The sequence below is a fragment of the Nymphaea colorata genome, chromosome 3, assembly GCF_008831285.2.
Source record: "Nymphaea colorata isolate Beijing-Zhang1983 chromosome 3, ASM883128v2, whole genome shotgun sequence".
Taxonomy (NCBI): Eukaryota; Viridiplantae; Streptophyta; class Magnoliopsida; order Nymphaeales; family Nymphaeaceae; genus Nymphaea; species Nymphaea colorata.
The window spans coordinates 18,484,012-18,510,444 of record NC_045140.1 but is presented as its reverse complement, the minus strand read 5'-3'; the positions used below and the strand labels follow the sequence as shown (position 1 = coordinate 18,510,444).

Here is a 26,433-nt window from a genome sequence, read left to right as displayed (position 1 = left end):
TCCTCAATGAAAGCAGCAACCTATGGCACATTCTAGAGACTGTTGCAATGGCCACCTTACAAAAACGAAGGCAAAATCTCCAAATCGGCGAAATCACCAAATCCCAAAATTAAACAAAAAAAGAAAATATCGCACATAGCATTGAAGAATAGGATCATTAACTGTCCAATCTTCAAAGGAAAACATCCCCAAATTGGCAAGAAATACCCAATCTAAAAAATCCCCAAATGAAAGTTGAATATCGAAAAGAAAAAGAAAAAACACTTACCTGTCTGTCGCCGGCTGCCGCCGGACGCCACAGGATGTCGCGGTCGATCGCCGGAGGTCATCGCCGTCGCCGTCGACCACCATTGCCGAACTGTGCTGTCGCCGCAAATCATCGAGGGTAAAGGAAGGTCGACTGTCGAGGGTAAAGCGTAAAAAGAAACGAGGGTTAAAAAGAAAATTGGGTTATGAAAGTGTTGGATTGGGTCTGACCCAAACCCGATTCAAAACGTATCCTGCGGTGTCCACGTGTAGGCGTGTCGACACCGGTACGTGACCCAGATTGCTTTGTTTTTCATGATCTAGAAATTAAAAGAACTAAGAAACAAAAAAACGATACTTACCAAACTCAAGTTCCGGCAAATGATTCCTGGGCCATATATTTGGTCGACAATAAGATGGATATCTAAGAAAGATAGACAAAGATAATGACAAATAACAAAAAAGCTTCATAATAAAACAAGTGATGGAAAGAAGCAACAAAGCAAAAGCATAGGAAATGAAAGGACATGTCCCCCACCCTGCCCACCGCCCGGGCCCCCACCCCCCAAAAAAAAGAAAAAAAAATGATGTGTTTTACATGAACAACAGTATCTCCTATAAGGAACTAGGGTCCATTTGTTGGTCTTTAGTTTTCCAACATCCGAGACATGAAATGGTTGCACGTGTGAGCAAATGAATAGGGTCGTCTCTACAATAAAAGACTAATGTTTAACATTCACAAGAAAGCATTCAGTGGTCATTAAAGATTTGTGCTATTCAAAAATTGTATATCATTATTGTCTATTTGAAAGAAGAATAGCAACGATGGCACTGTCCATTTCCGAAGGATTACTCAGAAAGGTTAATGGTTGATACCATCCCTCCACATGGCAGTTTTTATAAAAGAGGAAAAACTTTTAGCAATATCTTTATAGAACCATATATAGTTCTTTAACAACCTTTGCAGAAGTAGAAGAGAAGCCTCAGTCGAAGGAACATCAATAATTGGATTTGCATAGAAGGATCCTTTAAGCATAGAAGAAGAAAATGCAATATGGAAGAGGATTTAGGATTCCAGAAAATGGTTGCATAGTAAAGTTAAATCCCTTTCTAGACTTATGCTCACACTCTTAGATTCTTGGGAAAGAAGAAGTAATATACGTAGAAGGAATTCATAAAGAGAAAAATGAAAAGGATAAACTCCAATTGACATCTAGGATGTTTAGAACCCTAAAAAACTAAGTTTGGAGTTTACAAATGTAAACTAGAAACTGACATACCCAGTTTTCCAGACTCAACCTTCTCTTTCCCATGACTCAATCCAAAACTGTACCTAAAACATGACAAGTCATGGCCAGCTTAAACCTTCCAAGTACCAGCGCCAAAAGACATGCTTTTCATTGTCAAGGACAATAAAAAAAAAGTACAAAACTAATTCATATATCAACAAAGAAAGATGTTAATTGTAACCAACATGAAAGTGAACAACTATTTCAAAAATGGCTGAAAAAAAGATGAATATTTTAAATAAACCTACTCATGCTTCTTTATAGTGCTGATGAGAAGCCTTTCTATTAAGCATGTGCCTAGAACCTTCTAATATATAACATTTGTTCTTCCATAAAGTATATGAACAATGATATAGCATTTGTTCTTCATAAAGTATATGAACAATGTTAAGAACAAAATATTTTGACAAAAAAAAACCTCATAGAAACTTTACCTTTTCTTCACTACAATATTTTCTCAAAAGTGCTGGGAAAAGAACAGAACATATAAACCAAAATTTCATCTAGACCTGTTGACCATAGTTTATAATGACAGCGAGCATTGATAGCTTAGTTGTCTCTCAGTTCTATCACTGATTTTTGCGTGATGATTTTAAAAGAGGGGAGACTTCAGAAAAGCATTTTATGGGAAAGGTAGAGTGATCATCTACAATGCAGAGACTTGATCAGGAGTAACCACCTGCATATTTTCAGGATTTCAATGCATTTTTCTTTCTAAGCACCCCTGGGTGTACTCTTTATCAAAGTGTACTTGACTTCTAAATCTAATCAAGAAAATCAAAAAGGGAGAGATCCGATTTTCATCCCTCAGTATCATGGCAAAAGTATTCTACGATAGTGAAGAGAGTGTTGAACATTTCACAAGCTAAAAGGTTATGCGGGCAATCAAAAGAGTTTTAAAAAATTATCTACAAAAAGATCATGAAGGTGAGATGGGAAATATATCAAGGTTAAAAAGTGTTTTCAGTTTACCTTTTCTGAAAGTCAACCTTAAACAAAATATTAGCTTAAGTTTGTAGGTAATGAAGCTGTTCACAAGTGTTGCCACTTCATAGAATTTTTTGTGGGAGGGTTCCCAACACAACAATCACTAGAGTTGGATTTGCATAGAAGGATCCTTTAAGCATATCCACAAAAGAAGAAGAAAATGCAATATGGAAGAGGATTTAGGATTTCAGAAAATGGTTGCATAGTAAAGTTAAATCCCTTTTTAGACTTGTGCTCATACTCTTAGATTCTTGGGAAAAGGAATTAATATATGTAGAGGGAATTCATAAAGAGAAAAATGAAAGTGATAAACTCCAATTTCTGCTTTGACATCTAAGATGTTTAGAACCCTATAAATAATTGGATTTGCATAGAAGGATCCTTTGAGCATATCCACAAAAGAAGAAGAAAATGTAATATGGAAGAGGATTTAAGATTTCAGAAAATGGTTGCATAGTAAAGTTAAATCCCTTTCTAGACTTGTGCTCACACTCTTAGATTCTTGGGAAAAAAGAATTAATATATGTAGAGGGAATTCATTAAGAGAAAAATGAAAAGCATAAACTCCAATTTCTGCTTTGACATCTAAGATGTTTAGAACCCTATAAAACAAAGTTTGGAGTTTACAAATGTAAACTAGAAACTGACATACCTAGTTTTCCAGACTCAGCCTTCTCTTTCCCATGACTCAATCCAAAATTGTACCTAAAACATGACAAGTCATAGCCAGCTTAAACCTTCCAAGTACCGGCTCCAAAAGACATGCTTTTCATTGTCAATGACAACAACAAAAGAAGTACAAAACTAATTCATATATCAACAGAGAAAGATGTTAATTGTAACCAACATGAAAAAGAACAACTATTCCAAAAATGGCTGAAAAAATGATGAATGTTCTAAATACACCTAGTCATGCTTCTTTATAGTGCTGATGAAAAGCCTTCCTGTTAAGCATGCGTCTGTAACCTTCTAATATATAGCATTTGTTCTTCCACAAAATATATGAACAATGTTAGGAACAAAATATTTTGACCAAAAAACATCTCATAGAAACTTTACCTTTTCTTCACTATAATCTTTTCTCAAAAAGTGCTGGTAAAAGAACAAGACATATATACCAAAATTTCATATAAAACTGTTGACCATGACTTATAATGACAGCGAGCATTGATAACTTAGTTGTCTCTCAACTCTATCTCTAATTTTTGCGTGCTGATTTTAAATGAGGGGAAACTTCAGAAAAACATTTTATGGGAAAAAGTAGAGTAAACATATCCAATTCAGAGACTTGATCAAGAGTAACCACCTGCATATTTTCAGGATTTATTGCATTTTTCTTTCTAGCACCCCTGGATGTACTCTCATCAAAGTGTACTTTCCCTCTAAATCTAATGAAGAAAATCAGAAAGGGAGAGATCCGATTTTCATCCCTCAGTATCAAGACAAAAATATTATACGACAGTGAAGAAGGTTATGCTGGTAATCAAAAGAGTCATAAAGGATTATCTACAAAAAGATCATGAAGGTGAGACGAGAAATATATCAGGGTTAATATCTTCTCAGTTCATCTTTCCTGAAAGTCGACCTTAAATGAAATATTAGCTTAACTTCGTAGGTAATGAAACTGTTCACAAAATGTTGCCGCTTCATATACTTTTTTGTGGGAGGGTTCCCAAGACAACAATCACTAGATATCCGTACTCTCTCTTCACTTCTAATAGCAGTTCTTTCCTTGGCGGTCAAGTATCAACTAATACTGCCTACATGTTGACTTGCTGGTTTAACTTTCAGCACATAGAAGGTTCTTGCATGAACTTACCAATCATCTATAATCTAGGTATTCAAGGGTCGGAGGCGTTTACTGGAATGAATTTACAGTACTTGATCGGATGGCTGTCACCGCAGAGTCCAGCGATGAATGGTTAAAAAGCGTCACAGCCTGGGCTTGTGCATGCTCCGCTAAATTTCGTTCCAAGAAATGTTTCCGGATTACCAAATCGCACTGTAACTTTTTAAAAAATTCTTTTAGAAGGCCTGCAGCTGTCGTTCAGCGCTTTTTAGCTTTTTATGAAAAGACAGTGCACACTAACATTTTGGTTGTTTGGTAGTTCAAATATTTTGAAAAAGGTTCATAAATCCAACATAAAGTTAAAGTTTAAGACAGATTCATGAAATACTAAAACTAAATATTTATAAATCTACATATTATTTGAGGCATGTTCACCAAACACTTACAAATTGTGCCATTTGCCACGTATTCTCCGAGTTTGATTAGATCCAGTCCATGCAAAGCTCACATTTTTTCTCACTTGATGTTGTTCAATTATGTATAACTTCAAAAACCGAGTTCCAAATATATTCAAATTTGAAATATGACCCGCGTATCCGTGAAGATCCAATTTCACTACATGCAAGTTTATATTAATAAAGTTGATTAATGTTTTTTGATAAAAAAAATAAAATATTGTCTTCGACTACTATTTAGAAACACATGCTCATAGAAGACAACATTCAGAAACTTTATTATTCTGTTCCAAAAAAGACTATTAGATCCAACAATCAGGACATAATATCTCACTAATTTAGTGCTTTTGAACATATGTTCTAAAAACATGCCTCTCAAAACAAATTGTCTTTTCTTTCTTTTTTCCCACCAAACTCGAGGTACATCTACAGTTTTGATGCTCGTGAGAATCGAACCTTGAAATAAAAGTATACTCAACGCATTTACAGCCCGAATCCAAGTGGATTTCACAACGTTTAGGCGTACCAAGTTCAATTATAGGGTTGGCATGTTCGGTACTTTTGGTGAAGATCTGAAGCCCCAATCGACACGGTATGGTTGGCTTGTAGACCGTGCAATGTTCTGTTAACGCAGTTCGCTCTCTCTCTTTCTCACGACATCAAGAGAAAACAAAGAAGAAGAAGAAAACATACAACGATGTTTATATGGTTGAAAACCAAACTTCTCTTGCCATTGCCGCATGGTGTTTGCGTACAGGATATACCTGCTCCCCGTCAAACATGAGAATTACGGCAGCGGTAAAATTGTAATAATGCCTTTACAGACGACGATAAATACATTACCGCCTTCAATATCTAACCAGGCATGCATAAACCTGGAGAGGGAGACGCTACCCTTCACAGCTCAGCTACTTGTTTCTGTAGATCTTTCCCCAGCGGTAGAAGATGCCAACACCACCAAGCCCAGCTGCTCAAAGATTCAGGCCATAGTTCTTCCACTCCGCGGGCGGAGACCTCGCCCCTGCCATCCGATGGTTTTGGGGGTTTATATACTGTTTTTGCTTTCTCCGGTTCTTCTTCTTTCAGTGGAATTTCTGCATGTCCTGATTGCTTCTACTTATTATCTTCTTTGTTGTTGCGACCGTGTTCATCACCTACGGTGGACAAGTTCTTCGCAGGGATTGACGCGCCCCTCGTCAGTATTCGGGCTTTCTTTTTCACTTTCTGAACTTCAAGGACGAGGACGTCGGGATCTACGTTTCCCGTCACCACCACCTTCCTCATTTCTGGGTACAAATCCACGGATTCAACGCCTGCAATATACAAGTTTATCAATTTGAACGCAACATCATTCCTAAATCCGATGACATGCTTAATTAGTATACGAAACTGTCGGGCCGTCCGTTTCAATGCAAGAATCAGTTTCAGCTATTATTACCTTCAACGCCCGTCAAGTACTCTGCCACGTCTTCCCGGCATTTCTGACAGCAGCCGATGTTAGCTTGAAGCTCCCACTCCTACGACAAGTTAGAAGAAATGAGAATTTCAGTATAGACTTAGTAGAAGAAACAACAGTGGGCAGTAGCTACCCGGAGCTGAAGGAGAAGAACAGGGGAGGAGGGGAGGAAGCACACCATTTTTCCGCAGTACGAGATGCCAGACGATGCCTGCAACGCTGGGTATTTCTCCCCGACTGTCCTTCCTTGCCCAAGGAATGTCGCTGGTTTTTGAAGGAGAAAATGAATTTTTCCTTTTTTCCAGAAGTCGATGTGGATCGTCCGATGAGGGGGCTGGGGGTGATTTAGTGGGGGTTGTTCAAGATCCCTTCAGAACTTGTTTGAAAGATGAGAGGCGCCACCGTCCTCGGCAGCACCTTTCACCTGGGCCTGACTTGATTTGTAATAAAGGATCATAAAATATAAAAACTTGATACATAAGATATCTATAATTAGAACTACACCATGTCAGCTTCCAAGATTACTTGCACATTTCTCGTTCCCAGTTTACTTTGCTAATGTATTCAGTGGACTATGAGTCACAGGCACATTTTACTACAACCACATGAAAAGTGCCAAGAGCATATTCACTGTGTTCCATTGTCAAGATGATCCAACAACTATCATTCGCTCAAGTTGTAAACAGATAAAGTGGACATCATGATTTGAAGTATCACTGCTGCACATCTTCAGTAGAGATACAGTACCTATCAGCGAAACATGGTCCGTATGCCAGACACACCAAGAACACATATTACAATGGGTATGGTCATGGTGTGCAGCACATATAACACACCAAGAAGACATTGAGCCAGCTTCTTCTCCCAAAACACTAATGACAACCACAAAAATTGGAGATGTGAAACATACAAGGACATTTTCTTACAATGAATTTATTTAGCCATATTTCATATTAATGAATTTGCACATTAGCATGTATTGTCCTCCATATCACTTCATCATGTTGTACGTCTCTGAAACTCCATAACTTGCTAAAAGAAACTAAGCCTGACAGTGAAGCACAAACATGAAAAACAGAAACGACACGTCACAGAAATGCAAGAGATATAGGTGCCAAAATAGAAATGATTTATTCAGTTGGACTTAGTGGTACTATGCAAGATGTAGCACACCATCCCGATGGTTTTTTAGTCAATGACACCAAATGTCAATAGAAACACTAAAACGTATTGCAAGTATTATGAAGCTTTTCACATGCACATAAAACAGGTGCTTGAGTGCATGAACTGCAAGCATGGTTATGCATGTTCAATATTCATGGTCTGAAACATGAAGTATAAAAACCATGTTAGCAATTGTTAGTTCATAGACAACATAAAGAGAAATAACTTAAAAATTAAAAGGCATAATTAGCAAAAACTCACAACAGGAAGGCAAAAATTGAAGGACCAAGTACAAGAATAAGCTCATATACATGGCACCACATCTTGTCTATGAAGCATCATGGAATTTCCAGTATCCATGCTTCATATTCTTCTCAGCCGACGAAGAGAAAGGCACGAGAAGCAAAGTTGTATAAGTTCAGGGGTGAAGTGAGAACAGAGAGCTGCTACACAAGTTACATGTGATAAGAAAACAATCAAGCAGTTAACCCTTGGACATACAGCTAAAAACCATTTTAACATGCAACGCAAAATCAGGGTTCTACATGAAATTAAACCTTTTCTGTTTTGGGAAGTAGTACAAAAGACAGCCTTTATGACAATGAGAGCGCTGAAGCATGTTTTTAAGACTTTCATCTTCAGATATATTCACTTCCTTGGAGACTGTTCAAATTAAAACATGATAATAAAAGAAACTTAATTAACTGAAAACTATTCCAATGCAAAGAAAGTTGTAGCACATGAAGATTTGTCAAGGAGAACATACCATATTGATCACAGTGATATGCCAACATGACTCCCACATCAAAGATCAACTTTCCAAGAGATATGAATGCTTCATATACGAAAACGACATAGATGACCAGTTTATTAGAAAAGCCCTCCTGTTAAGCTGATAGGTACTGTATCTCTACTGAAGATGTGCAGCAGTGATACTTCAAATCATGATGTCCACTTTATCTGTTTACAACTTGAGCAAATGATAGTTATTGGATCATCTTGACAATGCAACACAGTGAACATGCTCTTGGCACTTTTCATGTGGTTGTAGTAAAATGTGCCTGTGACTCATAGCCCACTGAATACATTAGCAAAGTAAACTGAGAACGAGAAATGTGCAAGTAATCTTGGAAGCTGACATGGTGTAGTTCTAATTATAGATATCTTATGTATGAAGTTTTTATATTTTATGATCCTTTATTACAAATCAAGTCAGGCTCAAGTGAAAGGTGCTGCCGAGGACGGTGGCGCCTCTCATCTTTCAAAAAAGTTCTGAAGGGGTCTTGAACAACCCCCACTAAATCACCCCCAGCCCCCTCATTTTGCAATGACATTTTGTCAAGAATAGAAGCACCCATAAACAACAGAAACTACAAAGACTTGTCTTCTTTCTGATTTATACCACAAATGAGCCAATTACATCTAATTTCCACAAGGGTTATTATTTGATTTTTCTTTCTTGTGGCTGATTGTGAATTTGTTAATGAATATAGTTATTTGATTTGCTTTTTAAAACAGCGTATTTTTGTATTCAAGCTTTTTTACTTGATTTGTGTATTAGTGCCCCTCATCCTCGTCTTTTCATTCCAGTAATTTTCTACTTTTTTCTGTTCTTCTTGGGTTCAGATTGTCTCTAAACATTTACACAGTGTTGAGGTACTTCTACCTTCTCTCTCTCTCTCTCTCTCACACACACACACACACACACCCCACACTCTTTCCCCTCCATCTCCGTTTCCTTCAAGAGATGGAGGGGAAAGAAAGAGAGAGACCGCCACCATGTTTTCCTGCAAGGGGTTGATTTCTCTGCCGGAGACCAATCCACAGGTTGTCAAGCCCGTCACCATCTTCTACGATGAACTTCGGGTAACGGAGAATCGATTGGGTTTTACTTGTTTTATTTATGATATTGTTTTCCTTTTCTTTGAATGATCTTCGTCGTAATTGTTTTCTTGGGCTGGGCCGAGTTCACGGCGAGGGCGTGGATCTCTCGAGGAAGATTGAAGATGGATTCGGACGCGACGGGCTGGGAATCGTTGTCGTCTCTGGTGTACACATTTCTATGGACTTGCTTTTGTGTGCTTGGAAAACCATTCTAAACTGATCAATTTTGAAATTCCCTTCAGTCTAAATACACATTCTACTTGAGAACCAATTTATTTGAGAAACAATGTAGCTTTGCCTTGCTTGGCCCGCACAAAGGACAAAAAGCTATAAGCAAGTACTTAGAAGTTGAAAGTTTATATATAAGCTGTAAAGAACTTGAGGGTATGAATTATACAACGAAACTTGCAGTTTCCTTCTGCAAGTGGGCATCTCCTTACATAAGCACATTTTGGTTAATCTATAATCTAGTACTTAGAAGTCGATAGATTTAAGCAGTTGAGGACTTTAGGCTATCATTCATACCTGAGTTTTAGTAGGAATTTGCCATTGTCTTCTACAAGTGGGCATACACATAAAAACCACGCTTGGATGATCCATGTGGAGAACCAGCCTTTACTAGCATTTATATTCTTGTTCGCACTAATTGTTGCTCTGTGTTGTATCTGCTTGATGCTGCAAAAGACATGGCCTGTTATTGGGTATAACTTTCTCTTCTTTGCCTATGAAGGTTCCTCAACTTGACGTACTACGAAGAAACCTATTACATTTTCTGTTAGGTATGCAGTTCCTCCTTAGCTAGACGTGAATAATGAGCCTTTGTGGAATACTATGTTGGAAAAATATAAAAGAAGCAAAGTAAACAAGCAAATGCAATGAAAATATTATTTTCATTAAACATGTATGGTTTTTCACCATGGAAGGTCATCATGAGTCTTAGTTACACAATGCAAAGAAAGAGCTTAAATAGGTGACATTTGCATCTATTTGATGATAAGCATGAAAACTAAATATGATTTTGCAGAAAGATTTTTTTTCTCTTTATCATTTAATTTTGATTTATCTTGTTGGGATTCTTTCCTTGAAATTGTCTTTCAACCTTATCGTTAACATCCTCCCTCAAACTGAACGATAGATCTGAAAGTTCAAATTTGCTGTAGAACTTTGTAAAAGCTGACCATTCCATCTCTTTGGCGGTGATTTGGCGAGCACAAATTTGCTCCATGAAGTTTTGCTTCAAAAAGATCAAGCCCTTGCTTTGATGAAGAAGGCAGCAATCTCTTTGGTCATCTGCAGGCCATCTTTGGGCTCCGATCTTCTTCTCATTTTCATGTTCTGATAGTTGAAAAAATATAAAAAAAGCAAAGTAAACAAGCAAATGCAATGAAAATATTATTGTCATTAAACATGCATGATTTTTCACCATGAAAGGCCATCGTGAGCCTTAATTATACAATGCAAAGAAAGAGCTTAAATAGGCGATATTGGCATCCATTTGACGATAAGCATGGAAACTAAATCTGATTTTGTAGAAAGATTTTTTTTCCCTTTACCATTTAATTTTGATTTATCTTGTTGGGATTCTTTTCTTGAATCTCTCTAGAAGTGGTTGTCTTTCAACCTTAACGTTAACATACTAGCCTTTGTTTATTCCTATTGTTTTCAAATTAGCATCTTTAGCGAAAGAGGTCAAAGAGAAGCTTGAAGACCCTTCATAGACATTGTCCTTCCTCATAATCTAATCTATGTCACATAGGTACAGGTACGGTTATGAATACAAACCATTTTTAAAAAACCTGGGTAGGGCCGTACACACACATGCACATATACATATATATGTCAAAAAATTTCAAACAGAATAACATATTCGCACACACACACACACACACACATATATATATATATATATATATATATATATATATATATATATATATATATATATATATATATATATATATATATATATATATATATATATATATATATATATATATCAAAAATTACAAAAAAAATAACATATTGCCATATTCATAAATCATAATCCAAAATTTATCAATTTTGATTCTCATTCTCCTCCGTCTCATAACTAACATTCAAAATACATCAGCTTTGTTGATCTCCTCACTCCTCAGTTGCATCATCAAGATTAGAAGGAACAACAGGTTCTGTAAGATCCATATTAAGAGCATGCAAATCATGTTCTCCTTCAAGTTCTACGTCAATGTCCTCTGGATTAACATCCCAATACTTGGATGATCCTGAACTACAAGCTGCAACAAAATCAAAATATGATTTAAGTTAATATTAACTTTAATTAAACAACCAACATAATATACATATGTATACATATCAGAGATAAAAAAAGAAAGAAATACCTATAATCATTTGAAGTACGTGAAAGTAAGCATAGGTTGGAGTAGACATAAACTAATTTTTTTGATCGCTTACTAGTTAGCTTGTTTCTCTTGATGTTGTAAATATGGGAATAAGTGCTCTAATTTCTTTCACAACATGAAGAGGTTGCAGGTTAAGATAATAACTTCAATGCAAGATGTTGGAAATTTGGTGTTGATGGTCCAAAACACATAACCACCAATTAATAGGATCTTCTTCATCTCTTGCCATTGCAGCTTGTATTGAATCATTTCTTCCACCAGAGAAGCTCACAAACTCATTATTTATTATCTTAGCTTTTCCAAACATATCTCCCTATTTTTTGATATTTCTGGATCTTGATTAGGAGGAACACGACCAATACCTCTTGCTAACCATGTTTGTCCATAATATTTTGGATTTAAGGAGTGTGCCATACAATGCAAAGGGTTATTGCTTATGTTCCATCTTAGCATTTGCCAAATAGGTTCTGTAAACTGCAGAAAATATGTAACTTTATCCCACCATTCATCATCTAAAATGTATTTTTAAATTTCTTGAGCCTTTACAATGTCATCATTCCGATAAAACTCCCAATCATTGTCAGTCACCATAAGTGTTAATGTATGTTTCACTTGCTTTATTCTTTTTTATCATTACAATAATGGATGCAAAATGAGTCTTTGCTACCTTCAACAATTTCAAATTAGAATGCCTATTAAATATAGAAAGAACATTGTTGTGGTTTACAACAAAATTTTTGATGTTTCTGACATCATGCTCAAGCTCCTCAATCCATGAATACAAGAAACCGGCATTTGGATCATCTTTTGGTGGGTTGCAAATACTTTTAAGTGCTAGATTTATATTGTGTGCCACACAAGGAGTCCAGAATATGTGACTATACTTGGGATCACTTGCCAAATTCATTCCTATTTGTTGGCAAACTGGAGCATTATCAGTAATAATTTGCACAACATTATCTTCACCCACTTCTTTAATGACTTCTATAAATAGCCCTTTTAAATACTCAACATCTTTATACTCCCCAGATGCATCAACACATTTCAAGAAGATTGGTCAATCAAGCGAATAAGCAATAAAATTTATCAGGGGCTGCCTTTGTATATTAGTCCACCCGTTAGAAACAATGAACACTCCATATTGTTTCCATGAAAATTTCTTCTTCTCTAATAATTTTTCAACGTTTGCCTTCTCTTCTGCAAGAATTACTGTTCTCAGCTTCTCTGGACTCGGGGGTACATAACCACTCAAACTGTAATTAGCCAAACCTGTAACAACAATTTTTCAATAAGGAGTTCTGGCTACATTAAAAGGAAGTAAACTTGCAAAAAAGAACCTTCTGATCCTTCTATCCATCTCTTCTATCCATCTCTGCCCTTCCCATATTATTGAATGCTTGTGCTAATGTTTTTTTTTTTTAAGCATCTTCACCTTCTTCAATAGCATAAAGAGAAACAGAGACACTTGATTTGGATGAATATTTCTTTGTCTCAGCTTATAATGCCCTTTTTAGCATGATAAGTTGGTTCTCGAAGCTATTTGAAAACATGGTAGAAGTTTGATGTGGTTGAGAAGATTTAGAACCGTCTTAGTGATCACGTGACACATGTTATTGTCAATGGGCAAATTACGTTGTTGGTTGGGAAAGAGCATGTAAGTTGGGTGTATTATTGTGAAGATACTTCAACTAAAGAAAGCAAATGAGAAATGTGTTAGTGATAGATTGATTGAAGCTTTGAGTTTAGATGTTTGGTCACAACCTCAAAAATTTAGAGAGAGGCCTATTGGAGGGCCTTGTGGGTCAACACTACCCGTCGACACCTTCTTCAGGCGGTGACATGCCTCAATGATTATATTTTACATTTCTATACATTGTAAAGTGAAACTAATAGAAATCTTATCTCTTGCTTATGTTTGTAGGTACACCGAGCACGTCTCGTAGACCTTAAGCAACCAGATTCGAAGCTCGAGGCATTTTGGGTGTTTTGTGGACGTGCGACAGGTATGGCGGCGTTCCAGGCAAAATTTTTGCTGGGTCCAACATGTGAATGTGTTTTTTTTTTTTAATCATGGGATCCTACGATTGTGACGTGATCGAACGATTGTTTTGTAAGTGAATGTATGTATGCAAACGAATGATTTGTTATGTGATAAGTTTTGTTTTGGAAAGCTATTAGAAGCTTGTTTTGAAAACTATTACGTATTTGCATGTGCATGCTAGAATTGACAACTGCTTAGGACAGATGTGGTGGGGTATTGTGTCGAATATCATCTCGGCCCCAATTGTGCATTAGAAAGCATCCTAGAATGATAATTGCCTAGGACAACTATGAGCCAATCACAGATCGAGACTACTCTTCGTGGTTTTGCTAAGTTTTGAAAGATGTGATTGATGTGTTTGATCAAAATGAATATTGTGATGTGTTATATATGCATTGCTATGAGCAATAATGCAATTAAATGAGATTGAAATGTAGTTGTACCCATATTATTATGACGGCTAGCTAAAAATGTTAATGATATGTGTAGCCCTCGTGTGGAGGCATTTGGAGGTGTGAGTGCACTCATGGAGTGAACCAACCTCATGAGCTAGCCAGCCATTTTGTGAATGTGCAATTATAACGATAAAGAATGAAAGAATAAGATATGAGAGACCAATGGGTTGTGACATTATGTTTGGGAGTTGTCCGCCTTCGTCACTGGTCTCGCCTATTCGGAGTGCAGGCGGTGCAAGACCTCAGGGTATTGTTGTGTGATGTGCTTGGAACATTGGGCTCCCAACTTCCCAAACTGGGTCTTCTAGGGAAAACTGAGTATCTCTTCTTGGAATTCACACATCAATGGACGAGTGCTCTACCGCTGCAGCGGGAATGAATCCATATTGTTCTGGGCCACCACGGGGGTTGTCTTCCGGTTATAGGCCACCCGCGGTGTGCATGTGCCTGTGTTTGCACCTATAAGAACTGTCAATTCACTAAAGCTAATGAAAATGAAAGAATATGAATGAAATGTATGTGAACGATGTGCATGTGAATGAAATGAATGAGAATGATATGTACATGCAAGCCTTGCATGTGAATTAGAATTGTGTTATCGTGGCCATTGAGTGGTCTTTACATGTCGTGGTATATGTGAGAGACCTTCTTGTCAAGTCATGTGACTATGACCAGTCATGACATGATGATGATTTGCTTTTATAATTGTGATTATCTCATATTTGAACCTTACCTAAGATGATGAACATCAAATTCTGCATTGTCAAATTCTGATATGTCAAGGACAGTTGCATCATCGTAGAAACCTACGAGTTTGGCATTAAATCGGGGATTTGGTTTTATGCAAATCCAGTAGATGTCAATGAGGCAACATAATTAGACTGGATTTCCATGAGTCGAGCACCAGCATTGGGCGTTTGGCTGGCAAGAAACTCAGTATGTATGCTCAACTAATGGAAAGCACAAATATATATATATATATATATATATATAGGGTAATTTACTATTTTGATTTCATGAGAATCAACACGTAAATGTCTATATATGCTAGTTATTGTCCATGTATATATGTTCTTATATGGGCTGATTATCTACTCGTACCAAATCCCCTTCCCTCATGAATGTGCGCGTGGTGTTAAATAAGAACCCTGGCTTTGCCACTGAGGTAGAGTTTGACAGATTTCGCCCAAGTGAGATACTCATTGCCGATGAATGATGTGGTGGTGATGTTAAGAAGTTGGTTCTCTTGCACAACAATTTTTGCTTGGTTGGAAGAGGCATTCATTTCCATCTCGATGCCACGAAGAAGAAGCAGCGACCGAAGTGGAGACACGGCCTGGTTCGTTTCTCTGATACTATCTCACGAAAATCAACTCACAAGCACACCAATCAGACACGAAAGAACACAAGAATAGTCATGACAGCTTTTTTCGATTAAGTTTTCGTGATCAATATGACATAAATAACAACGAACAGCAATGGCAAATACTCAAACAGAGGCGACGATCTTTGCATCTCTTTCCACCTTGATTCCTTGATGGATACAATAACAACCTTTCATTGTCTAAGAGGTGGTCACGGTTGCAAGTGGTTCTGACTAGATCAATGACAGCTTACTGTACATATTGGGTTCCGAGTTAATGTTGGGATCCAAATCTTATTTCAATCCAAATGCAGCTTTAACCCAGACTTCATGAGGAAGAGTAATGAACGAGTTCGAAACTGAGTTGCAATTGAACTTTTAAATACTTTCAATGACAAAGATGTGGACAGACAGCTTGCCAAGAAGGTCGCTTGTCGTCAGGAGGCTGTAAGATGTAATAACGTATACAATTAGGCATGAGGAACTAACATATCCTTTTCAACTTTCCTCCAGCAAACAAGAAGATACAAAAATGTGGAAATGACAAATTTGAAGGCTTTGACTAAGCTCCGAGGTGATTTTGGATCCTTGTATATTTGAAACTGCAGATTTCAGAACAGACCTTCTCCCTCAGTTGGATCTTAAATCTCATACAAAGTATTGAATCTCTCTCAGCCCAGATCTAAGATCGGATTTGGATCTAAGGAGATGCCTCAAAATGAAACAGCCATATATGGGCCAGGCCGTGTCCTCCTTTAAAATGTTCCGTTACATTTTAGCCGGAGCTGCATTCTCCAAGTATTAAATTAACTGTGAACTCATTTTTGTCGAAATTGGTTCTAGAAGTGAATAATTTTGGAACACAGGCGTGCTGGGAGTTAGCGTTCCCTTCTTTTATTCATCAGAAAAGCAAAGAATGAGAACAGGAATAGAAATAGCAAGAAGAATTACTTCCAAATTAACAGGTTAGTCTAACCATCCGGTAAGTGATTCCACTGTCCACAAGAATTCAGTCGAATAGGAACTCCCAAAAGCCAGATATTTTCATTGTCAGGATTACAATCTTCAACATCAAAGCGAATCTGTCTCTGCTTGAAATCGTCATAGCCTTGTCCTGCCGAGCGACATATAGAAGTGAATGATTTTGCTGGCAACCATTGGCAGGGCTTGTGTGGGGCAACAAGGACCCACATAATTTAGTAGGATTTAGTTTAATGGGTAATAGTGCTCTTCATTATTTTATTACGCATTTGAAGGGTCTAAGATTTTTCTTGAAGGGGGCCTTTATATTTTTTAGTATGCTAATGCAGCGACAATAAGAATCGGGCCGTATCTGCCTCATCAAATTAGTGTGAATTAATCCATATTTTTCAATTTCGTTAATGTTTTAAAAACTCGAAGCCTGCTTTAAAATAATTGAAAATTCAAAAAACCGTGGAAAACTAAAAGTTACTTCAGGCGACTTGATGTTATGTGCACAAAGAGGCAAGAGTAAACCACTCCTCCACCCCCTTCCTATCCCAAATTGACATATACAACTGATTTTGACCGTGAAGTGTAGTATAATTGGTGGGGTAGATAGTCGCCAAGATAGTATGTTGTCGGTGTGATTACTGTAAGTGCTATATATATATATATATATATATATATATATATATATATATATATATATATATATATATATACATAAAAAGTAATATATGATTCATAAGTAGGAATGGATTTTTTACACCTGTAAAATATATTCATCGGGAAAAGCATTATCAGATGTTCATGTTGTACTGAAACAAAATAGTTTTTCTTGATAGGTGCGATCTGCGGACATAAACCCAATTTTCTATATTGTTATTGCGGAAATAACAGTATGCATGTTATTGCTGGAAAGACTTTAACAAGAAGAAAAGGGCCAGCCAGTTCGCGCCTGTCTTTATCTGGCCTGAATTCTGTATGCTATACGTTCCCACTTTATTGTCAAGAACAGAAAGGAAAAAGAGAGAGTTTGGATTGTAGAAAGCGCATCGGTGACATCGGCCTAAATACTTGTAGAGAAGAGCGGCGCCACCGTCCTCGGCAACAGGAAGGCGCATTCTATGTACTTTTAAACGCTAGCTTTCTACATCACGGCTGCGTCGCCGATGCGCTTTTCATGTCATGCTTTTATGTTCCCACTTTGTCCAAAAAAAAAAGAAAGATGCCACCAAGAAAAACAGTTTAACTTTGTCAAAAGAAAAAGAGTTTCATTATGAACTGTTTGAATCGCAAGCACTGGAAGATGGGTACATATTGCAGAATTGCAAGTTCAGCAAAGAGCAGGTCAGCAGGGGACTCCCTTTGCTTTAAATGGCATTTGATAAGATCATCATTGCAGTTTTGAAATGCAAGGACATAAAATACATATTTTAGAAAACCATATTCTTGATCTAGGAAAAAAGGTGAGACCATACATAAACGATATCACGTTTCTTGAAACGAAAGCATGGTATTTTTTTTAGACACATGGTATTTTTTTTTTTCAGGTATCTTCTTCCACAAACAATTTTTGTCTTTTTTCAAATTTTCAGTCTCATTTCATTTAACTGTGACCAAGAGCTGCTACGTTTTCCATTTTCCAGACACGATAATGTACTTTGCTGTAGTGTCTCCTCTGTTCCTTGGAGAGTCAAAGGGAGCATAGTACAGTAGCCAGTCCAAAATGATACTCTGGAGGTGGAAAATTATTTCAGTTCAGAGTAAAATGCCAGCAGATGATATGAACATCACAATTCTGAACAGAACGTATATTTACAATGTAAAACGCAAGTTAAATGATATGGTAAAATTGAAGAGAATTCAAAAAACCAGCAATCAAATGAAAATCCAAAATAAGTGAAATGCTTGATTGAAATTCTGTTGGGAGGCACCTCAAATTTCAGATTAATGAACGAAATCAAGAGGGTTCAATATTTCCAAACAAACCAGGTCCGCTTATGGCATTCAGAAAAGCCCAAGAAGTACAATGTTAAGCAGCAAGCAGGTACCCATGCATTCATTTTTCAGAAAGGTGATAGTTGGATTAAGCTTAATGATAATTGCTCACTGCATAGGCGGAGGCCAGAAATTCTGTTTAAAGGATACTAGTTGTAAAACTCTAAATTTTTAAGGTTAAATGAAGAAAATTTTCGAAAATACCAAAATATAAAATAGAAAATTTCTTGTGGATCAGTATGGGAAATTGCCCACACAGTGCCCACACTTGCCTCTGCCCTTGTGTATATGTCACCACACAGAGTTGCCTAGGAATTAGGATGCGGGTGTGGCAAGGGTACAGTCTCTAATTGTTGATGTTTATACTCAACTCAATTAGATATATACCTTTTTGTGTATGTAGGTAGAAGCCTAGTTTAGCACCCACCACCCAACATATCTTTGATAAGAACGCTACAATCTAGTATTCCATGAACCAACCTATCCCAATCTTTCCGATATATTCATGACACATTGTGTTCGAAAGAAAACATTGTTCTTGTTTCCAAACACCCTATTAGTATTTTTATCAGTGTGGTTGTTCTTGGATATTAAGTGGGAAGTTTGTTTTTCTCAAGAAAATCTCAGGACGTTTCAAAAATTCAAAAAACATAAAAATAACAGAAAAATATAATAATTCGAATTTTCTACTAATTTTCTCACAAAAAATTGATCAGAATCCAAAAGCAAAGGAAGAACAATGATCATTAAGCTTGACCGCGTATCCTCATTAGTTTCTGACCAAGATCGTTGTGTGTTCGTGATCCACAGCTTTGGTGATGCGACAAGGTCAACTCACAAGAGACTCACACAAAAAGCCATGGTAAATCAAATTGGGGACCTCAGATAATAATACATTAATGAAAAATCTTCACAACAATATTTTAGCTTAACTAAAAGTCAGGTCTAAGCCAGAGCGGGAAGTGTCTAATCTTGAATTCATGCAAAAGACCATTATCTTCAGACAAGATAGTACATGAGACTCGAACACCATCTTGAATCTCAGAATCTAGCAATGTGGGTCAAACCAGGATCAGATCCAGCTCCAAACTCTTGTGACATTTGCATTCCCATTTAGAATTTTTTCTGAAAGAATAGATCATATCTCACTCAACCTTGTCTTCCTTTTCTTTTTCAATTTTTTTTTTAAGGTCAGGAACCGTAGTAATTACTTAGCTGCAAAAGTATAAGCTAACCACCTAGCTACCTCATTGGAAACACATTTTTGTCTGTGTTCATGATAGATGTGCCATTTAGCTCTTCTGACATGCAGCTAAAAGAAAAAGCGAATCCAGTGGATCAGTTTAATTAAAAGCCAAGATGACCTAGACACTTCATCTGCATTAAGCAATAAAAGAATATAAAATAACTTATCACTAAATCAGGAACAAAATATATGAAATAATTGATGAAATAAATCTAACAATGCTTTTCTCGCTGAATATTTTACAAGAAGAAAGATTTTTGTGACACCGATTTGTCAATTATATCCTTTGGAAATGGCAAACCAATCTAACGAATTTCATATACAAGTATTCAATTGGTTGTTACTTGTTTAATGTTGAGTTAGGACCAAGATATAAAAGGTTCTACAGAAAAAAAGTACAGGTTTCTCTTGTGTTGAAGTAGGGGCAAATGATCTCATTCATAAGAATTGATTTAAACTATCCATGGATGTCATGCTGTTTGAAAGGCAAACCGGTGGGATGAGTATGAATCACCGTACTTTTTCTGGTTGAAAGGCATTTGACGTTGTGACTATTATTATTTTATTAATTATACTTTACCTTATCAACGGCAGGAAAGCTGGTCTTTATTCTGCAGCTTCCGGAAGCAGGAGAGCCTATGAATTATGATGTCAATTAAGCAGAACTAGCTCATTTCTAAAATATGTTCAAGAGAATGCCGTCAGAGAGAAATTCTCCGTGTTTCTTTTGTCCTTACCGCCCTACCCAGAGTCCGATTGAAACAGAAAACCAACCCGCAAGTTTCTTGCAACGATTTTTAGTACATCATGCGTCGTCTTCATTCTATGCGGTTGAAACGGTGACGCCGGAATGATGCTGAACAAGTGTATTGCACGATATAGCAGAGCAGCCTATATGGTAACGAGCTCTTGCTTCTCCTTCTCGGGTAGGCCCTATAGTGTTGCCGGGGAAGATGGGTCATGTACTGTATTACACCAGGGGCTAAGCGATACTGCCACACCGTGCCTGCTTCAGCCCGGTGTGGTTGTGTATGATGGGGTCTGCCATCTTTGCAACAAAGGTATGCTTAATTTTCTGCTAAATGAGTGATCATGGGAACCGTCGATTTGCTGATCCAAATCCCAAATAGTTCAGAAACTGCGTTTTGTTTGTGGAAATGATAATGCGAAAGAATCCTGGTGGGTACTGAACTTCTGCCAAGATTCTTGCACTGCGTGAGAATTGATGATCGTATCCCAGTTAGGAAATTGGGTTTTACTTCTGCAATGATATAGTAAAACTATTTCTCGGATATTTCTTTTCCATCAATTTTTCTTGCCTGAGATGATACTTTGCCGATGATCCACATCTAAGTAGTTTTATGCAATTTGGTTCTTGTTGTGCAAATATGTCTGCCTTTTTCTTTTTGTCATTTTACTTGCATTGGAGGTAGTTTCTTGATGACAATTTTCTGATGGTTCCAATGAATTGGGGTTTGATGTGGAAGGCGTGAACTGGGTTATAAGGGCAGACAAATACAAGAAGATCAAATTCTGTGCTGTGCAGTCAAGAGCCGCCGAACCGTACTTGAATTTCTGTGGGGTTGGTCGTGAAGCTGTTTTAAGGCGGTTTTTGTTTGTAGAAGGGCCTGGTTTATGTCATCAAGGATCCACAGGTTCGCATTTGTAGTTGTTTCACAGATATTTACGTTCGGGATCTAATAGAGAAGTGTTCGATTGAGATGCATCTTCATCGTCTTACTTTGGCTGTCCCCTTTTTCCCTGTGTAACCATGTGTTAGTTAAACTTCAGAATGACTTTTGGATAACTGGCGAATCTGAAAAACTGTGGTAGGACTACGACTATTGTCAATTTTATGTTCGGATAAATTTTGCTTGGCTGCTTTCCTGTTTTGATTTCCTCTTCTTTAATGTGTGTGATAAATAATTTCTATGTTGAGAAACTTCAGACCTCCTTTTATTGTTGAATTTTATGATGGCTGGGCAGAAAAGGCATTGACCATCTGCTCGTCGACAATAATGACTAACAGAAAGACATTCCTCATCTGTTGATGAAGATTTATGTCATGACCATGGAACAAAAAATTTTTTTAGTAGTGGTTTATGCAAGTCTACTCTGTCTGCTGGCCCTGCGACCTTAGGGGCATCCCATGGAGCTGATTTAATAGCACTTTTTCTCTTTTACTTTTAGGTTCTTAGTGAATTGGTATGTAGGAAGTGGTGCTCACTTTCAAGTCAATCACCGTTGAATGATCTTATATCAGATGTTTTTATTTTTCTTTTTAATCACTTCATGTCCAATATCCTGAAGAAGTTGAAAGCCTATAAAAATGTAACCACGTGTAGGTTGCTCTTAGTTTTGATCACATAACATTGGGACAGTATAAAACTAGTGATGTAACTTATGAGGTATGAACTTTATGGTGGGAGTGATACTAAAACTGGCTGAACATTTGAAAAAAGAGACGAACTATCTTAGTAGGTGAAAGTGACAAGTGGAAAAAGAGAATATGAGGCAAGGGTTATTTGGTTAGGGCAATTGAAATCTTTGTTGGACCTTCCATGATGCATCTTGACATGTCCTTTTCTTGTTGGGCAATTCCTCAACCTTATTAGGTTTCACCTGGGTGAGGATGAAAACATGGTTATGAAACACCTCCCAGATGCTTGTCATTGTTTTTGCCCATTAATCTTATGGGACAAATATATAAAGTGTCTCATTGCCACTTTTTGTATTCATATCATAGTGTTTGTTGCTTGGGTAGTATATTACTCCATTTGTTCCCAGGAACTGGTTAACAGCTACTGTCCTGTTCCAATGAATGTCAATTCAGATGTACCCCTAGATTTATAGTGGCATGAAATTGAATAACTTGAAATATCGACTAGATGCTGGTGGAAGAGCATGAACGAGAAACAAGTGGCATTTGAAGATTGACATTGTTTTAATTATAAAAATTCACTCTTGAAATAGAGCTTGTGTTGTTGATTGGTACATGACAAGATCAACATATGATAAATCATCAATAGAAGATTGCTCATGTGGAGCTGATTATATAGAGGAACTGCTTGTGTCCTGTATTCTTTTTTTTTTTACTTTTTCTCATCTTATTTTTTTAATTCCACAAAGGCATGATAGTTATGAAGCATGACACCATAAAAATTGAGTGTGTGTGTGTGTGTGTGTGTGTATATATATATATATATGTTCATTCTACTTTTTCAAGCTTCTTTTTCAGGAGGTGGCAGCAAGGACCTGCTGTTTTTCCCGAATCAGATGAACTAGCCAATAATTATCTGTTTTATGCTATTTAAAAGTGGCTTTATCAGTAAAAATATGATCTAACTTTACTTTAACAAATTGCTATACTTTTTAGACCATTTTGGGCAATGAAGTCATGATGTTGGAGCACACATAGTGTAGAAAATTGGATGATACCAGTAAAGAACTGAAAACAGTGATGAGCATCAAAACCCCTATACTTTGACACAGCTATAGTGGATTAAAATAAATATGCAATGAATGTAGTCATCGGTACAGACCAATTTTATTTGGCATGGAAACTAAATGCAAGAGAAAATACAGAAAGGATTACATAAAAAAATCGAGGAACAAAATGGACAAGAGTAAACAAGCAGTAGAAAAATATAGAAATTGTCGTCTTAATTGCAATAAGGAGAAGAAGATCATTCACATTCATACAAAGGTGGAGACGGAACAATCACAAAGAAATGGTCATTACAGGATTAAACATGATATAAACAATGAAATGTAACTGGAGTAAGGACTTGTTACTAATAATCTTCTACTCTTCTTTTCTTAAGTAGTATAAAACATAATGTCCTTCAGATGGAAAAGCTGTATGATGAGGTAGCCATTGAAAATTTCAATCAGGGGCCCGTGTTATCAAATGACTTTAGCTGTCATGATGATGTAAGATCTTCATTAATGCTGGCAGCTCACTATTACATCCTCCCTGGGTTGCAAATTCAAGATTTTTGTTAACCAAAAGTTGTTACTTCTTAAGCTTAGGAAAATTTCTTTCATAACATTTTTAGTTTTTTAAGGTAAAGTAAGCAATTATCCCTTGTTGAGTTATTGTCCTTGTGCCCTTTTACTAGGGAAAGCCATTAGAGTGTGGAAATTCTGTTAGGATATCACCAAGAAGTCAGTATTCAGAAACCAAGAGTGATAACCTGAAGGCAGGCTTAGGGTGCTGATGTTAGATTTCGCAATCAAGGGCACAGAGAGAGGTCTTTCAGTTTGCACAAATTCAAGATTTTTGTTAACCAAAAGTTGTTACTTCTTAAGCTTAGGAAAATTTCTTTCATAACATTTTTAGTTTTTTAAGGTAAAGCAAGCAATTATCCCTTGTTGAGTTATTGTCCTTGTGCCCTTTTACTAGGGAAAGCCATTAGAGTGTGGAAATTCTGTTAGGATATCACCAAGAAGTCAGTATTCAGAAACCAAGAGTGATAACCTGAAGGCAGGCTTAGGGTGCTGATGTTAGATTTCGCAATCAAGGGCACAGAGAGAGGTCTTTCAGTTTGCACAAATTCAAGATTTTTGTTAACCAAAAGTTGTTACTTCTTAAGCTTAGGAAAATTTCTTTCATAACATTTTTAGTTTTTTAAGGTAAAGCAAGCAATTATCCCTTGTTGAGTTATTGTCCTTGTGCCCTTTTACTAGGGAAAGCCATTAGAGTGTGGAAATTCTGTTAGGATATCACCAAGAAGTCAGTATTCAGAAACCAAGAGTGATAACCTGAAGGCAGGCTTAGGGTGCTGATGTTAGATTTCGCAATCAAGGGCACATAGAGAGGTCTTTCAGTTTGCATGTATAATTATTTTCACTATTTGTTTTTATTGTCTCGTTTCTTTGTTCAAATGCTGAACTTACTGAAGTTTATGCTACAATACAGGAAAATTGCCAAGTGACAGCATACTAGAGACATACTCTATCGATGATTTGACTGTTTTTGTTCAAAAATTCTTTTTTCTTTTGATTTATTTTTGGAACGTTTCAGTGTTATGAGCTAAACAAGAGCCTGACTTGGACAATGAACTGTTGTGTTGATTGTCATTTGGCTCTTTAGTACCATGCATAGTGTTTCAGTGAAATACTACATCTGTCTGATAGTCACCCTAACTATATTGTCACTTTTATTATAGCTATGTGCATATTCTTTCGTGTTGTCACTAGCATAGTCACTATTCTTTTCATATTCATTCAGTAGTGCCAGTATTATTAGCTAAATAAGAGTCTGACTTGGTTAACCAACTCGTGTGTTGATTGTCATATGGCTCTTTAGTACCATGGTTAGTGTTCCAGTGAAATATATTACACCTGTCTGATAGTCATCCATGCTATATTGTCACTAGCATATAGCTATGTGCATAGAGATTCCTTGGCTGATACCGAGTCCCAACAACTCTTTTTTGGAGTCAAGATACTTTACTCCAACATACGGAATATGTTTGTCTACAGATAACATTTATGCACCTGCATATTTGCAGAAAATCTTTGGCTTATTTCCGTTTTTATCCTGCTTCCACACGCTTGCTCGTGAAGGCTCAGGTCTCTGCACCTTTCCTTCATACTTTCGTTGCTGTGTTTTGTTTGGTTGTCATCATTCAAGCCCCTCTTGAAGAAACATATATTGTTTTATGAACCACTATTGTATTGAAGTTACTGTATGCAGCAGAGGATTAAACCGAGTTTTTTCCCTTCTACTTGGGTTTCCCATCTTTAATGCAGAAGGTCCTTGTTTCTTCCTGTTGTTGATCTGGAAGCTTTCTTCTGTGGTGGTGAAACTTTTATTTCTTGTTGCAGCTGCACTCAAGGTTCTTTCGTACTTGCCATTGCCTTACTCGGTGTTAAGCCTCTTGCTAGTAATCCCAGATCCTCTGAGGGATGCAGTGTATGACTATATAGCGAACCGGCGCTATCAGTGGTTTGGAAAAGAAGATGATTGCATTATCCCAAATGAAGAGGTGCTCGATCGCTTCATTGACAGGCATGAGATTGTTGAAAGACTCCGCAAAAGTTCATAGCAGACCTAGGGAAGTGTTTTGGGATTAGTCTGGTCCATGGCATACAACTGCTGAATTTCACCTTTTGATGCTCAGTAATTTTTCCTGATGTTGAAAACACTGACATTGATACGTTTCTCAGCGACTCTCTCTCTCTCTCTCAAAGTTCCTAGCTGACCTAGAGAAGTTTTTTGAATTAGTCTGTTTCGTAGCTACTTAGTAACCACAAAACAAAGTTGTGTGTGTGAGCCCCTATATATATATATATATATAATACGGTAATATGTGTATACAGGGTAATTTACTTTTTTGATTTTATGAGAATCAACACGTAAATGTCTAGATATCTTAGTTATTATCCATGTGTAGGTTTTCACAAGGGCCGATCGAAATGAATGTGCGCCTGGTGTTAAATGAGAACTTTGGCTTTGCCACTTAGGTTGAGTTTGACAGGTTTCGCCCAACCAAGTGAGATACTCTTTGCCGGTGAATGGTGTAGTGGCGATCTTAAGGAGATGGTTCTCTTGCACAACAATTTTGCTTGGTTGGAAGAGGGATTTCCATCTCGATGCCATGAAGAAGAAACAGCGACCGAGGTGGAGAGATGGTCTGGTTCGTTGCTCTGCTGGTATCTCACGAAAATCAACTCACACTCGCGCCATT

General features: G+C 37.0%; 1 protein-coding gene across 1 annotated transcript; it reads left to right on the top strand.

The window, feature by feature from the left end:
• The first annotated feature begins 20,381 nt into the window (after window positions 1-20,381).
• LOC116249707 (uncharacterized) lies at window positions 20,382-25,966 on the top strand. The gene is made up of 3 exons (XM_031622921.2): window positions 20,382-20,799; window positions 21,226-21,393; window positions 25,571-25,966. Exons 1-3 carry the CDS (start codon window positions 20,589-20,591, stop codon window positions 25,789-25,791), a joined length of 600 nt encoding a protein of 199 aa, XP_031478781.1. The 5' UTR covers window positions 20,382-20,588; the 3' UTR covers window positions 25,792-25,966.
• The last annotated feature ends 467 nt before the right edge of the window (window positions 25,967-26,433 follow it).

What these genes read in the sequence shown, in the direction of transcription:
- LOC116249707 (XM_031622921.2), top strand. Translation starts at nt 20,589, where the DNA reads ATGATGCTGAACAAGTGTATTGCACGATATAGCAGAGCAGCCTATATG. An exon ending in CTGCCATCTTTGCAACAAAG is followed by an intron (nt 20,800 to 21,225) that starts GTATGCTTAATT and finishes TTGATGTGGAAG; the next exon opens with GCGTGAACTGGGTTATAAGG. An exon ending in ATGTCATCAAGGATCCACAG is followed by an intron (nt 21,394 to 25,570) that starts GTTCGCATTTGT and finishes TTCTTGTTGCAG; the next exon opens with CTGCACTCAAGGTTCTTTCG.